The sequence below is a fragment of the Mustela nigripes genome, chromosome 2 (assembly GCF_022355385.1).
Source record: "Mustela nigripes isolate SB6536 chromosome 2, MUSNIG.SB6536, whole genome shotgun sequence".
Taxonomy (NCBI): Eukaryota; Metazoa; Chordata; class Mammalia; order Carnivora; family Mustelidae; genus Mustela; species Mustela nigripes.
In genome coordinates this window covers 87,567,116-87,584,376 of record NC_081558.1, presented here as the reverse complement: position 1 = coordinate 87,584,376, position 17,261 = coordinate 87,567,116, and the positions used below count along the sequence as shown (strand labels likewise).

Sequence of the window (17,261 nt, the reverse complement as noted above, 5' to 3'; positions counted from 1 at the left end):
TCAAACTAAGAGTATTTTCTCTTAAACCAACAAAAGTCCGTACGTATCTTTAAAATTTATCTCATGTAGTGTATCTTGCTGCTCTGCTGCTTCCTCTGGTTAATTTTAATTCTTGCATATGGAGAAGACAGGCAGAGTCCCAGAGAATTTTTACCAGAAGCATCAAGAAGCCTAAGCCATCTGACTAGATCTTATCCCTAAGAACTATGATTCAAGATAAACAAAGGCAAAAGGAATTAAAACACATTCCTCCACTATCTATTCCAGAGAGAAAGGCAATCAGCCACAGCCTTCAAGGTGATAAGACTCCAAGTCTGTAATAGAAAAAGAAGCCAACTATTTTCGGTTCCCTCTTGAACAAAGCTTAGGGTCAAATAGATCTAGGGTGCTGTACATTATTGTCTTTTCATACTCTCCATTCTGAGTGCAGGATAAAAGGGTTTCATTCTTTTAATATTTTATTTATTTATTCATGAGAGACAGAGGGTGGGGGGAGGTGCAGAGGTCACGGGAGGAGCTGGCTCTCCACAGAACCTGGAGCCGGACCCCTGACTCGATCCCAGGACACCAGGATCACCACCTGAGCTGAAGGCAGACGCTTAAGTGACTGAGCCACCGAGGTGCCCAATAAAAGGTTTTCTAACACATTGGAAATGTCACCTCTCACTTCAGTAGTCCATAAAAAAAGTGATTTCTTGTTTGTTCTTAAAAAAGAAGGGGAAATCCCTGTTTTAGGCTTGGTATCACATGAGATGCTACAAAGTTGTCCTAGAATCTAGAGGTTGCCACAGGCTTGGCCCTAGTCACCAGTGTTTTTCAGGAATAATTTATCAGTGACTTTTCTTTCCCATTGGCAACACTTGAAGAGAAAGAGAGTATGTTTATCCAATTCATATTCTTAGAGAAGCTCAAAGATGCTAAGCTACTGGAGGAGGGCTTTCGTGTTAGAGGCACCTACTGTCTCCAAAGGTATTCTGAAGCTTCTGGAAGGCGGAAAGAGGAAGGCAGATTGTCACAGAAGTTCTCAACAAGGAGTGATTTTGTCCTCTGCCCTCACCACTACCCTCATCCCAGACATCTGGCAAAATCTGTAGACATTTTCTCTCTCACAACTTGGGGGGGCGTGAGCTACTGACATCTAGTGGGTAGAAAACAGCGTTGCTCTGACACATCTTATAAAAGCACATCATAGCCCCGTATATCATCTGGCCCCAGATGACAATAGCACCGATGTATCAGCCCTGGGCCAGCCAACTCTGCACTGGCAAATATTGTGAATGCCTCTGTGGCACCTTTGGGTGAAAAGGAGGGAAAATAAATGTTCGTAGAACATACTTACCCTATTTCCTCTGGAATTAGGACTGCCTGGTGTTCCTTTCTGTCCAGTTCTACCCTAGAAATATAATTGTTTCCCCAAGGTTGTAAGGGATAAGATTCTGAATAACTACATCAGCATAAAAACTTCATGCACTATTAAAACAGTAGAACAAATGTGTCACGCTAGAACCTGTCTGCATATTAACACTACTGGGTCTGTATCTGTTAAAGAGGAAAATGGCATAGCAACGTGCACTGCTAACTATCAGTTTCCCTGTATAATATCACCTGCCAGAAACTTAATAATTTTACCCGTGGAACTATAACCCACTACAGATGTGTCTTGTTTTAGGAAATAAGGCTCTTTGAAATCTGAACTTAGGGTTGTTATTCAATTATAGAAGAGATACATATTTGACTAAGTAATTAATTTAGACTTTATGAAAGTCTCAGCTCAGTAACAGAATGAGTTATTCATACATATATAAATAGATCTATAGATGCTATGTGTGTAAAATGGATCCAATTACTTGTCTTCCTTGTTCTCCTTTGGAGCCCTTTTGTCCCTTGATGTTACTGTTTTGTCCTGGATCACCCTGGAGGAAGATTTAAAAAGGATTTTAGAACCAAGAAATATTAACTTTTTTTTTTTCACATACCATGGTATAATTTTAAAATAGAAAGCTAATTTGTTTTTTTTAAATTATTAACATATAATGTATTATTTGCCCCAGGGGTACAGGTCGGTGTTTCATCAGTCTTACTCAATTCACAGCACTCACCATAGCACATACCCTCCCCAGTGTGCATCACTCAGCCACCCTACCCCTCCTATCCTTCTCCCCTCCAGCAACCCTCAGTTTATTTCCTGAGATTAAGAGTCTTTTATGGTTTGTCTCCTCCTCTGGTTTTATCTTGTGTTAATTTGGGTTAACTGAGAAAAAGTGAGAGAAAATTCTCCATATTTGAAATTCATAGATTTTTTTTTAAAAATGAAAATATTTCCCTAAGTTTGAATGAAGAGGGTTTGGTGACAAATGAAGTGTTAAGAGTGTTTGCTAATGACTGTCTGATGAAACCATGATGATTTTCTCTTCTCTGTATTGGCACCGTCACTGATGCACTAGTCAAAACATGCTTACACTACTTCCTTAGCGCTGCAATAAGATTCCTTTCTGATCAAGTCTGCAAATAGGGAATCTGTAAGATTAGAAGCCCAATAAGTAACATTGTGAAAATTTCTCCCCAAAATGAACTTGAAAGTCTCAATGTAACATTAAGGATAATTAGGATGGAACTTTAGTTCCCAGTTCCAAATTTCCAATATAATCAGCCAAGGTCAGATGCACACAGATTTTTTTCCATAGCAGTTACTTCTCAGTCAACAGCTACTACTCCAAATCCCAAGACAAGCCTTCATCTACAGCTTAGCAGGAGACACAAGGAAAAGGAGAGAGGAATTTGGAGCAACTACGCAATTCAGAGCCAACTAGACCCAAGTAACTTACAGAATCTCCTGGGAAGCCCTTCTCCCCATATTCCCCAGGGGGACCTCTGGAACCCGGGCTGCCCTGATTAAAAAAAAAAAAAAGAATATGAGCTTCTGAGTTAGCTTGTATGAGGGTTTTATAATGGTGTTAAAATGTCAAATGTGTGTTTTGGAGGCAAGAAAATTAATCGGACAAAATGATCCATGTTCCTCTCTCCCAGTCAGTTTCCTCAAACTTCTTAGGCAGCACTCAGTGCAGTTTTAAGCCTATGGTCAGGATTATCCATAGGGAGGCTGAGCAATGGGAAATTTCTCATGATCTAGCATAGCACCATCTGACAGAACTTTTCTGCAGTAATAGAAATGCTCCATATTTGCATTGTCTAATATGGTAGCCCCTAGCCACATGTGGCTACTGAGCACATGAAATGTGGCTGGGACAAATGAAGAACAGAATTTTTTACAGTCACTAATTTGAATTTAAATTGTCAGGTATTGGGAGTGAGAATTACATTGGACATCGAAGCCAGTCTAGAAACTTTTGATGTTTATAATTAAATTGCCCACTGGAAACCTTCACAGGAGTATTCCACATGTCACCTCAAACTCAAGTGTTCCCAACTCAGTTTCGCCAAACCAGGGCACTTGAAGGCATTTTGACTGACTCCTCATTTCCTGCTTTTCTGGTCACCTAGATCTAGAGATCTTATGTCCTGGAGACAGAACTGGGGTGAGAGAAGCAAGTCACCTAGGATGCAAAATTTAGGGAGACACTCACACTTTGCATATCTCTGAGAAGGAGTACTTTCTTAAATCCTGCACTCTAGCTGCTCATTCCAGCCCAGGCCCTGCTATGTCCTTAATATGTCTTCTGTCTGTTCTCGTTGACGTTGCTTTACTTGAAGGCTTCATCACTTCTCACCTTGATTATTCCAGATTCTCTCATCTATGCCTTGTATCTATGTCATCTCTGACACATCCTCCACACCGCTGCCAAGTAATAGTTCTAATAGGCAAATTCATGTGTGGTCCCTGTACTTAAAATCTTTCAAAGACACCTGATTGCTTAATGGTTAAAAGCCCAAGTCCTCCACATGGCCTACCAGTGCCTTCCCAATCTCTTCCCACTACCTCTAGAACCTCACCTCCATCTACCTGTACTCTGATGCTCAACTTGCAGTACCCCCAAGCCTCCATGTCTTTGCGTATGCTGTTCCCTCTGTCTGGAATGCCTTTCCTCCATGTCTTGCTAATGCCTCTCATCTTCAGCTCAGGGATCATTTCCTCTAGGAAGACTTCCTGGACTTCCTCCCTACTCTGCTGCGTTAGGTGCCTTCTCTGGGCCAACATGGCCTCAAACATATTCTGCACTGTCTTTGGCTATTAATATGTCAGTCTTCTAATGTCCCAGGATCCTTGAAGACAAGGAAGTGTGGTTCATCTCTGAATCTTCAGCACATAACCCAGTGCTTGGCACATGCCAGGTATTCAAAAATATTGGATGAATAAATGGATCAGAACAAAAAAACAGCTGTTTGGAACCAGGTAGGCACAAGTTAATAAAGATCGAATTGAATTTAAAATAAAAAAAAATTTCACTGTGATTTGCTACAGAGAGGTCATCAAAATAATTCTGTATTTTTCTCTTGCCTTTTATGTTGTTTTCTTTTTTTCCCCTGGTACAATAAAGAGAACATGGAAGCCACTGACAGGCAAAAACATTCGTTTTCAGATTTCTGAGGAACATGCCCACAGAAGAACCTTGTATGCCTTGACTCCCTCTCTCTGGAATTTCTGAAAATTCCCAAATGGGGATGTAGCATCTACTCAGTAGTAACAGGACTTCACTGCATGGTCAGGTCAGCTGTCACACTTCTCCCTAGGAAGCACTGGCACACATCAGTTAAGACTGTCCCTGTTGCCAAATTCTCCTTCTTTGATGTATCGAAAGTGTTACCTGAGATCCTGGATCACCTTTTTCTCCTTTTTCCCCAGGAAATCCACGAAAACCCTAAAGGAATTCAAGGAAAACAAAATTCCCATTTAAAGAGAAATACATCAACCTCCTGACCATGTTATGATACCTGAAAAATGGCTTACCTCTTCCCCATCCAGTCCGGCAACCCCATCCTCTCCTTGTTCTCCCTGAGGGACAACAGGAGTGCATTCGGGTCAGAGGAGGGCTCTGTCACGTGCTTAATGGGAAGCTAATCCCGTCAGGAAATCGGATTGGACTGAGAAGACAACTACAGTACCTTACTTCCAGAAAATCCTCTGATTCCCTGTAAAAGACAAATTCTCTCTCACTGACACATCAAAGACAGACAGCAGTTGGATTCACAGACTGTTGGAGCAGGCAGCGGCTGCCTCCCTAAAGAAGCAATTGTGTTTCTTTAATTGCTTCTGGCTCTCTAAGCACAAACCAATAAAAGGGATTGAATGAAGGCTCTGAACTCATTGAGATTTCTAAGAAGTTGAATTAGTCCACAGGTGAAGACATAGATATGTAATTGGAGAACGGCAATGGGGGGCATGGAAGAGAGAAAGGGAGGGAGAGAAGAAGAGACAGCAGAGCATGTTGTAGGGAATTCAAAATCACATTTCTAGCAGAGCCTCACCTTTTGACCATGCTCCCCTGGACATCCTGCAATCCCTTTATCTCCTGGGGGTCCAGATTCTCCTCGTCTTCCCTAAGAAAAGGCAGCCAAACAGGTAAGTCAAGTCACCACAGTGACTCTTTTGTCAGAAGTTGCCAGCAGTTTGCCCTTTAGAAGTGAAGCTCTTCCTTCTGCAAATGCATTCCTTTACCTCTGGCTCTCCCCTCTATTCAACACATCTTCCCCATCAACCTTCCAGGCCTCCTTACAGACCCAAGATCACATGGAGTCCCGTGGCTTCACTGTCCTCAGCAGACGGCACAGCCAAATGTTTGGAAGTTGTGTCACATTCCAGCCCCCTTTCAAAGGCTCCAGTAATACACGTTGGCCCCAGCGTGGTAGCCAAGGTCCCAGCGCTGCCCTGGAGAAGCCAGCACAGCTGGTGGTTCTGAAGCCAGCTGGTCCCGGGGGACCGGAGCTGAGTAGAAGCTGTTGATGGAATGGGTTGAGTTCTGGCAGCAGTGGCCACTAGAAGTGCAAGTGCTCATGGAAAGGACCACCAGGGGAAAGAGTCCCAAAGTCAGACCGTCCACTGAGGGAAGAGTGCTCAAGGTCAATGGTGTGAGCATCTACCATCAATCCTGTTTCTCCCAGGAAATATTTAAACACAGGAAAATTCTAGAGTAAAATGAATTTCCAGAGAAAAGAAATGTGGTGCTCCTTGAAGACAGGAATCGCCCCACTCTCTCTTTACCCAATTATGTCCCTTGCGCCTGGCTCAGTCAGATCCGGCTGTAAAGTGGGTGCTTAGGATTTGCTGTTCGGATAAATAGTTGTTTAGCAAAGAGCTTGGTTATTTCCTCCCTGGTAGTTTAGGTGAGAAGGGACCTTCCTTCCTCCTGCTTTGCTTTCTTTATTCTGGAGGCTACTCCCAGGAAAGCAGGAGGCCTCATTCATGGTCACAGGACACTGAGAGATACTAAACATTGTGACCTCCTATTGACAGGACTGTCAGCCAGATGAGGGCTTGTGGCCAGACACTCACACTCAAAGTCCTCTACGCTGCATCGGTGGGCTCTAAGACCCTTCTGCAAGCATGGGGTAGGTGGGTTAGGGCATTCCCCTTTGTGGTCATTTTGTAAACTAGGTCAACACTAGAGTCTTAGAGGAATATTATCTGTTTGTAGATCAGGAGACTGAGAGGAAGTTAAATGTCTTGCTAGGGTTTCATGTCTAGGTCAGCCTTTGGCTGTTTAACTGAGCTTATGCTTTTAATTATACCTGCCCAGGCATGATATAATTTTGTTTTAAATATTGCTGCCCTGGTGGAGAGCTAGCTCGATTCTAAGGGGATGGAGATGCAGGCTGGATGCTTCCTGAACTTTCCCAACCCCAAAAAGGGCCACTCAAGTATTTCAGTTCCTTCCAATCTATCCTCATAATTTGACTGATGAACCATGTGAGAGTTCTGGTTTAAGGGTCAAACAAAGACTGAGATTAGAAAACCTCTGTGTTACATGGACCCATGAAGCCGTGCCTTCCCGTGCACTAAGCACTGAGCTCCAGGTCTGAAGACGGCCCCTCACTAGTAGTCAGCCCTATTGCGCCCTGCACAGGGCAGACAGGACCATGCCCTCTTCCCTGCCACTAATAAAAAACATGCTAGGCAACATGTAGGCAAGCCTGCTCCCTCCTTTCCTGCAAAAGTAGATTTGGTGAGTGTTCATGATCCAGACCCCAAAAAGGGGTGAAGGAGAAACCCATTTTCTTCCAAATCCACCAAAACACCCCATATAAACAAACCCTTTCTGTAGGAACATAAAGCTGTCCATGCAAAAGAAAATCATTGCTTGTGTTGGGGGTGGTCAGAAAAACTTACGGGGTCTCCGTCGTCTCCCCTGTGTCCTCTGCTGCCTTTCAGACCTGCAAAACCCTAGGAGGAAAGAGAAAAATATATTTTGGTCAGCTTCCTTCAATCTGAACTTATGAAATCATTAGACAATTGCCTCCTTTCAACTTGGTCACAGTGTCTCCAGGGGTGGCTGTGAGTCTGGGGGAGAATCTGACAAGCCCAGACTCCTGCTGGAGTCTGACCTGTGGAGATGACTTTGCAGCTTAGGGTGTCTGGGGGGTTCCTACGCCCAAGAGGCTGTGTGGTAGGCAGCTGTAGCCACTACAACTGATTTGCCTCATAGAAGGCAAATCGATCACATTTCCAGTGAGATCATTTTATTTCCTTTTGCTCTTCTGAGAGCTCAAGGAAAAAGAAGCACTTCTCCCAGTGAGGTTACATATATTTCAGTGGCGATCATCACTTCCTCTGCCACGTGGCTTATTTATGGCAAAGATTTCAACAGGGCTTTGCTTTCCTCACCGTAAAACAAAGGTCCCGACTTTCTGCTCAGTACACCTGTGCTGTGCTCTCGGAATGTAACTCTAAGACTAACCAGAGCCAAGTGAGGGGAGAGGAAACTTTGCTGAACAAAGCACTGTAACTCAGTAAAATGGCCAAGATCACGAACCCACGGATAGGCAGAGCAGAACTTATTAGTAAGTATTTACTCTCTTAAAAAAAAAAAAAAAAAAAAAAAAACTCCTTTACTTATGATATCAAACTGCATTTGAAAAAGTGCATAAAATAAAAAAAAATCTAAAGGCATGGTTTAATTATTATAAAGTGAATGTCCATGTAGCCACCACCATGACCAAGAAACAGGACACAGCTCGCCGCTCTCCTCCAACCCCAGCCAATGCCAAGCACTCCCACCGACACCCCAGGGGTCACACTCTTGGCTTTTTTTTATACTTCACTACTGAATTATTCATCCCTAGACATGATTGGTTAGTTTTGCTTGCTTTCAAACTTTTTATAAATGGAATCATACTATATGTTTTCTTCTGCATCTTGCTTTTTTTTTTTTTGACCATTACTGTATTTATAACACTTATTCATGTTGTGTATGTACCTGCGGTTCATTCATCCTCATCACCTTAGAGCATTCCATTAGCAAAGACACTGTGACATATTTATTTACGCTATTGTGTAATGAATCTTCTAGAATTCGTTTTTTAAAGGGCTGTTAATCTGCAATGCCTTGCTCTTTTTGTGGTTCAATTTCACTCATTGCTGATGAACTATAGCCTTCCCCACGGTCTCCAAAACCTCTTGCACTCCTCAAACTGTTCAAAGCTGCAAAGGTGCAAAAGTACAAATGGCAAAACCAAGGAGCAACGTCATGAAGGATATGGAGGAAAAATGGGAGTTATTCATAACAGCAGTATCCAAAATAAGCCTTTTCGAAACTGGCCTCCTACACCTCAGAAGTTGCATGAAATAAATGTCTGAAGCAAGTACATCGGCATTGAGTGAAGACAGCAAAGTGCAATGCGTGGCCTCAGTCCCACCCACCAAATCAAGGCACACTGGATAAAATAGTTTCACAACTGAATGGCACCTTCATGGCTTGCAGTCCTCGGGATCCACGAGGACCTGGATCCCCCAAACACTTGCACAATGTGCAGCAGCAAGTCTTCTCTGCAATGTTTCCCTAGAAAAGCAAACTTGAGTGAGCAACAACGGTCAGGAACTTCTCGGCATTAAGAACTGTATTCAGAGATCCTAAGGCACCACCTACACAGCTATCCTCTCTCTGTGGGGGAGGGGCTGCAGAGGATCAGTGGGGCTCTTTAGCTTCATACTGAGGACCGGACACTGAGCTAGCAACTACAACACAGCATCTCCTCTCCCCGAAAATGATCTCTCTATAGAAAGGGCACCTGCCCCACAGATGGCCACAGACCAAGTTTGCACAAGACTGCTTGGCTCGTCCTTGACAGACTGCAGCATAAACTGCTGGAAGCTTTTCTATGTGACTAGGGGCTGGTTGTTTTTGTTGTTGTTGTTGTTGATTTTAATGCCCGTGCCTTCATTTGGGGAGATGATAAAGGAGGGAAGGACCCTCAAAAACAAAAATGCTGCTGCTCTGGTCTTTCACACTTTTTCATCTACTAAAGGCCATGTACTTTAGTTAGTGAGGCAAGCAAGGAGGTCTCTAGAAATACTCAACAAAATTCCAATTTCATTCTGATGGCCTTTTGAATAACTGCATTTCTGCTCCACAACTCACCAGGTACTGTGACAGCATCTTGCCCAGCTCTCTCATGCCAATGGTCAGGTGAGTCCTGTAATCAAATCCCTTTCCAAATTCAAAGCTGGAAAACTCATCGTGGGCAGTCGTATTTAGGGACACCACCAGCAGAGCATCAAGTCCTAGTCAGTAAATGTAAGAGATCCGAACCAAAGGAGTTGCATGTGAAAGAGAAGAAAGCCTGTTGTATTTCTACTTGGTAAGTGATGTTCAGAGAATCAGAAAAGGGAAAAGGAAACATAGGAAGAAGCAGGACTCTTGACATATGAAGACCCAAACAGGCCTGCTTGCTTGTTTAGGCTTCAAACCCAACAGAGAAACAATAGCAGAAAACCGTGTTTAACGCTTCACCACCAAGTTTTGATAGATGCAATTCTTAGGTATTTGAAAGCAATTTTTAAGAAAGAGCATTGTTATCAGGGAACTACAAATCAAAACCACAGTGCGATACCACCTCACACCAGTCGGGTTGCTAAAATTAACCTGTCAGGAAATGACAGGTGTTGGCGAGAATGTGGAGAAAGGGGAACCCTCCTACATTGGTGGGAATGCAAGCTGGTGCAGCCACTCTGGAAAACAGTATGGAGGTTCCTCAAGATGTTAAGAATAGAGCTACCCTATGACCTAGCAATTGTACTACTGGGTATTTACCCCAAAGATTCAAATGTAGTAATCCAAAGGGGCACCTTCACCCCAATGTTTGTAGCAACAGTGTCCAAAGTGGCCAAACTATGGAAAGAGCCTAGTTGTCCATCAATAGTTGAATGGATAAAGAAGTTGTGGTATACACACACACACACACACACACACACACACACACACACACAATGGAATACTATGTAGCCATTAAAAATACAAAATCTTGTCATTTGCAACAAATGGATTGACTTAAGTGAATTAAGTCAATCAGAGAGAGACAATTATCATATGATCTCACTAATAGGAGGACTTTGAGAAAAAAGACAGAGGATCATAGGGGAAGGGAGGGAAAAATGAAACAAGATGAAACCAGAGAGGGAGCCAAAACATAAGAGACTCTTAATATCAGGAAACAAACTGAGGGAAGGGGGTGGGAGGGATAAGGTGGCTGGGTGATGGGCACCGGGGAGGGTGTGTGCTATGGTGAACACTGTAAATTGTGTAAGACTGATGATTCACAGACCTGTACCCCTGAAACAAATAATACAGTATATGTTAATAAAAATAAATAGATAGGTAGGTAGATAGATAGGGCATTGTTCATCTTCAGAGGTTTTCTGAATTTTTCTGAATATAAATTAATAATAGTTCTCAAAGTCATCTCCATGGCTCAACACCCCTGGGGGCCCAGGCCCTGCGAAACTGAAGAAAGCCCAGGGTGAACTCCTGACCATAGCCAGGATTCCATTTATTCATTCATTCACTCACTCATTAATTTGCTCACTAGTCCATTTGTTCCACTTATCCTTGCATTAAACAAACATTTGCTTACTAGCAGCTTATTGTGTATTAATCACTATACCAGGGACACAAGATGAGTAGGACAGACACACTCTGTCCCTTCACAGAAGTCCAGTCCAATGGAAAAGGTGGACAGGAATCAAATGGCTGCTCTGAGAAGTGGAAATTGTCCTGAGAAGGAATGGCAAGGTGCTTTGAAGGCCTAAAGGAGAAGCTCCCAACTTGGTCTTAGAAAGTCATGGAAGGTTTCTGGGAGATACCTGCACTAATCCTGAAGGACAAATGAAAGCTGGTCGAGGTAGAGAATCAGAGACAGAAAGTGGAGAAGGACTGGGAGAGTTCTAGGTAGAAGAAAGTTGTATGCCAGGGATGGGGGCCTGAGGGACCGAGGCAGGAAGTGTGCTGAAGGAAGAAGGGGATGGCTCTGTATGCCAGAGATGCCGAGTGTGGGGAGTGAGGGAAGGTAAGAGTGGGGAGAGGAGCCAGATCCTATAAAGGACCAGAGGTTGTACTAAGGAACGTGATGTACTCAGAACAGTGGGAAAAGAGGACAAAACAACCCAGCAATCAAGCCGGAAATTTTGTGGCCTCTAGGGAGGTTGCCCATGGACACTAAACCCCAGAAACCAATGTGGGTCTATACCCAGAAAGTCTCAAACAATACATCTCATCTGACAATCAGTGGAGCCTCATGTCACTGCATAAGCTTCTCAAAACTTCTGCAGTTAGCTTCCAGCTTGGTCTGAAACTAGGACAAGAGATAGGGGCTGGGTACTAGGGACCCAGCATTTCCTAAGAAATGCTTTTCAAGATCAATGTGGCTTTCACATGGATAATCAGAAACAGTAGGGACTGTCCTAGGTCAAGAGCCCTGGAACCATAATCTAAGAGAAGAATTTGTGTGTACATGGTTTATTGAGGGAAAAAGAGGTAGAGGAAGGGGAGGGAGAAGTTGTAAGCAAGAATGTGTCTCAGTAAAGTCTTCACCTTGATATGACTCATGAAGGACTCTGGTGTATAAACTGTATCAGAGTTGACCCACTTGAGGAAGGGTGCTATGTTTTCTATCCCTATATCGATTGTCCCCCTTCCATTTCCAGGTGGGACATTGTATAAACCCACCCCCTACTCCAAGGTTCAGGTCAGCCAAGGCCACAAGACTGTAGAAGGTCACAGGTAAAATGTACATGGCTGTGGCATTTGCAGTATCTGGGGGATAAGCATACAGGCTGGTCAAGGGGGTTTGGGAAGGCACCAACAGCATCTGCTTCCAATGGCCAGACAGATCCCAAGATCTACCACACCTGAGTAAGAAGGGACTCATTAGCACATTCTGTGTTGTACCACTTAAATTTGCAATTCTGTACCTGCTGCTCTGAGCCTGTCTGATTGATCTTCAAGCATTATCTCGCTTTCACCCCTAAGACCATCTGAAAAGATGAGTAGAACCTAGAGGAAGAGAAAAGTAGAGGATGGGATGATGTGAAAATGAAACATATATTTGGGGAGGACGAAACAAATGAAAGAATGCAGAGATGGGAGACTGAATGTGACAAGAGTACCTGTCCATGGGATTTAGCTCTATCATTAAAGGTCTCCCACAGCGACTGCAGGAACTGTGCATTCAGATGAGTTGGCCCATCGACATTGACTTGCCGCAGGCTGTCAAATATTGCTCTCTGGTAGAGTTGGAACTTGGCAGTGATACTGTTCACCTTGAAGGCCACGTTCACCTGCACCTCTGTGCCTGCCCCACAGCTGACCCTCCCGATGGAGGTGATGTCCTCTAAGATGCTTGGGAGGTAGGATTCCAGTAGGGGGTGGCCATAGAACAATGGCTGCCCCAGCAGGTGAGTGGAAATGTCAAACCCGACCACTATGTCCATAAAGCAATCTGGAAACCAAAAGAAACGAGGCCAGATTAATGAGTAGACAAGAGTAAGGAAGAACAGACCAGGCAGAAAAAAGGAGAGTGGTCATGGCATGGATCAGGACTGGAGGGTCCCTAGTACCCAGTGTTCAAGAAGGAAGATATTGGCTGCTTGATCAACACAGGTATTTTCTCTCTCCTCTTTCAAATATTTCAAGTTCCAATCATGGTTTAGCCTCATTTCAGTGGCTGGTTGTGTGTGTGTGTGTGTATGTGCGTGTGCACACATGCGTATTTTTTCTTTTAATGATGACAAATTATGATTCATATAATCATAACATTTTAAGTTTTGAAATATCCTCAGGGATTATTTAATCCAGATGTCACAAACATAAATGGTTGCAAAGGCCGGGTGGATAATGTAAAGGAGTTAGATGGACAGAGAGCAAAGAGAACGGAAGGAGAATAACAACCCTGTCTGTTCACTACTCAGTTCCCACTGAGAGTAGCCATGCAGGAGATGGGTCTGGTGTAATCAGATTGCCTTTCTTTTTCCCAAGGAAAGCCTGAAATCTCCATTTTTCATGTGCAATTTTCAGTTTGTAAAAGCTGTCAACTAATTTTAACAAGTTGTCAACATCAGACAGGACCAATACGATGCAGCTGTAAGTTGCCATTTGGTCACTTCTGACCCTGCCTTATTGCTCATTTTATCACTAAGGAAACCATGATGGCTGGAAGTTACTACTGCACCAGAGCAAGAACCCTGGCTTTTGGATTCCAATGCCAGTGCCCTTTCCACCGCCTAGACCATCTGGAGGGCTTGGAAAGACCAACCCAATCTGTGAAAGAAGTGGCTTCAGTCATGACTCCAGAGCACGCTGAGGAATTTCTGCATGTTGTACAAATTACACAAAATGTTATATCCTGAGATGTCATCCTCTCAACTCCCAGCCCAAATGTACAGAACCTGAGTCCTACATGGTGACTCTCACCTGAAGCAAATAGTGACCTCCCCATAAGATGGCTCATTGCTGTCCCTTCCTTTCTTTCCCTTTCTCCCCTCTTGACTCACTTACCTCCTGGCCTTTACAGCCATTGGTTTTTTGACTTCTGGGAATCAAATAATCACTAAGGGCAAATTCAAATCTTTACTATGTTATGATTATACAAATGCCATCATTAAAAGCAGAAGAAAATATGCACACACATAGGTTCAAACAGACACACAACACAGAGACACAGAGGAACATGGAGTCCCTTACAAGATGGTTTGACAAAGTTAAAATAATAAAGCTTCCAACTAGCCAAAGTCTGTTTCACTTACTTCCCACGGGACACAAGGCATTATTCTAGGCCTGCCACAAGTGGAGGGAGGCAGAATTAGGAGACTGACTTTCGGTGGTAAGAGAGGCACAAAGCCTGGCTTGCAGTGAGGGGTCAGGACTGACCTTAGGGCACAACCCAGGACCTCCTCCAGCCTCTGCACCTTTTTCCTCACCTCTGAGGGAGGCTAGCTAATCCCAAGCTTCCTGGAAACAGAGGAGAAGTCTGTTCTCACTGAGCACTCTTCAAAAAATATGTTCAGCTACAGCCAGCCGCCAGGACATCTCGGGGAAATGAGGCCCCAGGAAGGCGGCAGTTAAATCAAAAACAAACATGCAAGATGGTGCAGCCTCTTTGGAGAACAGTGTGGAGATTCCTCAAGAAATTAAAAATAGAACTTCCCTATGACCCTGCAATTGCACTACTGGGTATTTACCCCAAAGATACAGATGTAGTGAAAAGAAGGGCCATTTGTACCCCAATGTTTATAGCAGCAATGGCCATGGTCGCCAAACTGTGGAAAGAACCAAAATGCCCTTCAACAGACAAATGGATAAGGAAGATGTGGTCCATATACACTATGGAGTATTGTGCCTCCATCAGAAAGGATGAATACCCAACTTTTGTAGCAACATGGACGGGACTGGAGGAGATTATGCTGAGTGAAATAAGTCAAGCAGAGAGAGTCAATTATCATATGGTTTCACTTATTTGTGGAGCATAACAAATAGCATGGAGGACAAGGGGAGATAGAGAGGAGAAGGAAGTTGGGGGAAATTGGAAGGGGAGATGAACCATGAGAGACTATGGACTCTGAAAAACAATCTGAGGGCTTTGAAGGGGCGGGGGGTGGGAGGTCGGGGTACCAGGTGGTGGGTATTTTAGAGGGCACGGATTGCATGGAGCACTGGGTATGGTGCAAAAATAATGAATACTGTTATGCTGAAAATAAATAAAAAATAAATTAAAAAAAAAAACACAGAACAAGGGAAGTACTTACTGGTGGTCCCACAGCTCTGGCAGATTTCACGAACCATTCTTTTTTTTATACCCACATCCGTTAATGTATTAAAGTCTTTGAGGGTGATTATTTTTCTAGAATCTCCTGTCATTGGCAGAAGTTGCTCCTTATGAACATCCCCTATGCCCCAAACCAGGACACAAATTCCGAGGTTTCTCAGGACTTTCACTTCATCAGCCACATTGTAGTAGGGATCTCTGGATGTGATGACAACCAAAGTTTGAAGAACACCAGCATTTCTCCTCCCACCAGAAGATGGATCGAACATGACTTTCACTTTTTTAAGGGCCAGGTCAATTCGCGGAAACCCGTTGCTCTTAGTGATGGCTTGAATTTGAGTCTTCAGCTTCGGTATTGTCAGAGAGTTTTTCAACTCAATAATTTTCTGGAAGCCACTCCCAAATTGAGCCAAGCCGATTTTTATTCTCTGGTTCTGAAGGTTAAAATTATCAATTAAGTCTGACACAAAAGTTGTCATGGTAACAAAGTCTGAGTGGGAGACCATGTCAGAGCCATCAAAAAAGAAAACCATATCAGCTTCTTGAATATCACACGCTGCAATTGGGAAAAACAAAACAATTATTTTCCTCATGAATTATTCTAAATCTTCCTTTTCCTCAAATTCTTCAATTGCTTTACTAAATCCCCACATTAGTAGCAAATTGAGATAAGTCAACAGAAGAGAGAATTATTGGTTGGCCCTCAAGAAGGAAAAACAGTGGGAAGGAGAAAGATAATAGACTTCGCTTCAAATTTTAATATTTATGTGATTCATTTGAAAAGACCGTGAAAGTTGCTTAGAGAAAGAAGCTTGAATAGATTGAATAAGTTCATTAAAAAGTAATTGCAAAGGCTAGAAATCCCTTCGACACACTCAAACTGGAAGGTTCACCGAAGTCAAGGTAATGGTACCCATGTATTATGGTTAGTATTCCTGTTACTATTAATGCTACCACTTTACATTTGTGTTGAGAATTACCATTTTAAAAAATGTTTTTGGCATACAGTAACTTAATACTCATGATCATGTTATAAGGAATTAATCTAATTTTATAGATACAGAAATGGAATTCAGAGGTTAAGTAACTTGCCTAAGAATACACAATTGTTATGCAGTGGAGCGGGTACCTGGACCACGTCATTCTTTTTATCTTTAAATCCAGTATTTTTTTCTGCTGCTGTTTTTTATAATATCATAACCCAAATATTAAAATGCAAGGGGACAAGTGCTAATAGCTAATAAAGAGGGCAAAGGGTCATCTCCCTGAAATCCAAGGTGAAATGTCCCAAACACAGGGATAATATTCTATCCTCAGTTCCAATCAAATGCAATGGCTGGGATAGGGACAACACGGAGGTGATTAGTAAAGGCAGTTGAGAACAAAGAATGCCCTCTATCACACAATTCTTTCTAAGGGTTATCTGCCCAGATAGACCTTTAAGGAAGGATTTGCTGCCAGTTGTGGGAGTGTGGTCAACAGAGGGCCTCAGACTGTCAGCTCCTTCATGGTTAGCCTCACTGCAAAGAGAAGTCTTGCAAAAAACCATGACCTTTTTGGGAAGCCCATATCTGGGGTCTAAGTGGGAAGGGGACATAACCACCCAGTCATCTTAGTCTGATGCTGGACAACACTGATAGGCAGTATATACTCCAGAGCTCCTCGCCAGGTTTGGAGCTTTGTTGAGCATGCCTCACTGTGCAACTTCTTCTGCCCATCCTGCTTTCCCACTTTCCTTCACAGGCTGTGGATCCCTAATAAACACCATGTATCCTAGATTCTGCCTCAGTATCTGCCTCCAAAAGGTAGGCATGGGAGATGAGAATAAAACAGACTCCATCTTTGAAGGAAAAGACTGTCCCTGGTGATGTAGTAGAGTTGGTGGGAACTCAGTGATAAACAGGAGGCTATGCCTGCCCAAGTTAATCAGTCTTGTGATAGCTACAGACAAAAATATAGCAAATATGTGTTTGGTGCTACCACCAGGAGAAATAGAAGGTGCAGAATCAGGGATACCCACTGGGATCACTGTCAGGTATTGGGTCAGGAAATTG

General features: G+C 43.2%; 1 protein-coding gene across 1 annotated transcript in view; it reads right to left on the bottom strand.

The window, feature by feature from the left end:
- The window catches only part of COL6A5 (collagen type VI alpha 5 chain), a 97,686-nt gene that overhangs the window by 57,749 nt on the left and 22,676 nt on the right, over positions 1–17,261 (bottom strand). Inside the window, exons 7-19 of the mRNA XM_059390908.1 lie at positions 15,188–15,763; positions 12,554–12,885; positions 12,359–12,440; positions 9,531–9,673; positions 8,859–8,951; positions 7,283–7,336; positions 5,425–5,496; positions 5,062–5,088; positions 4,907–4,951; positions 4,764–4,817; positions 2,826–2,888; positions 1,848–1,913; positions 1,340–1,393 (exon numbers count right to left, since the gene is read on the bottom strand). Of these exons, the coding sequence (XP_059246891.1) occupies positions 1,340–1,393; positions 1,848–1,913; positions 2,826–2,888; positions 4,764–4,817; positions 4,907–4,951; positions 5,062–5,088; positions 5,425–5,496; positions 7,283–7,336; positions 8,859–8,951; positions 9,531–9,673; positions 12,359–12,440; positions 12,554–12,885; positions 15,188–15,763 (1,661 nt within the window). The remainder of the gene's footprint in view (positions 1–1,339; positions 1,394–1,847; positions 1,914–2,825; positions 2,889–4,763; positions 4,818–4,906; positions 4,952–5,061; positions 5,089–5,424; positions 5,497–7,282; positions 7,337–8,858; positions 8,952–9,530; positions 9,674–12,358; positions 12,441–12,553; positions 12,886–15,187; positions 15,764–17,261) is intronic.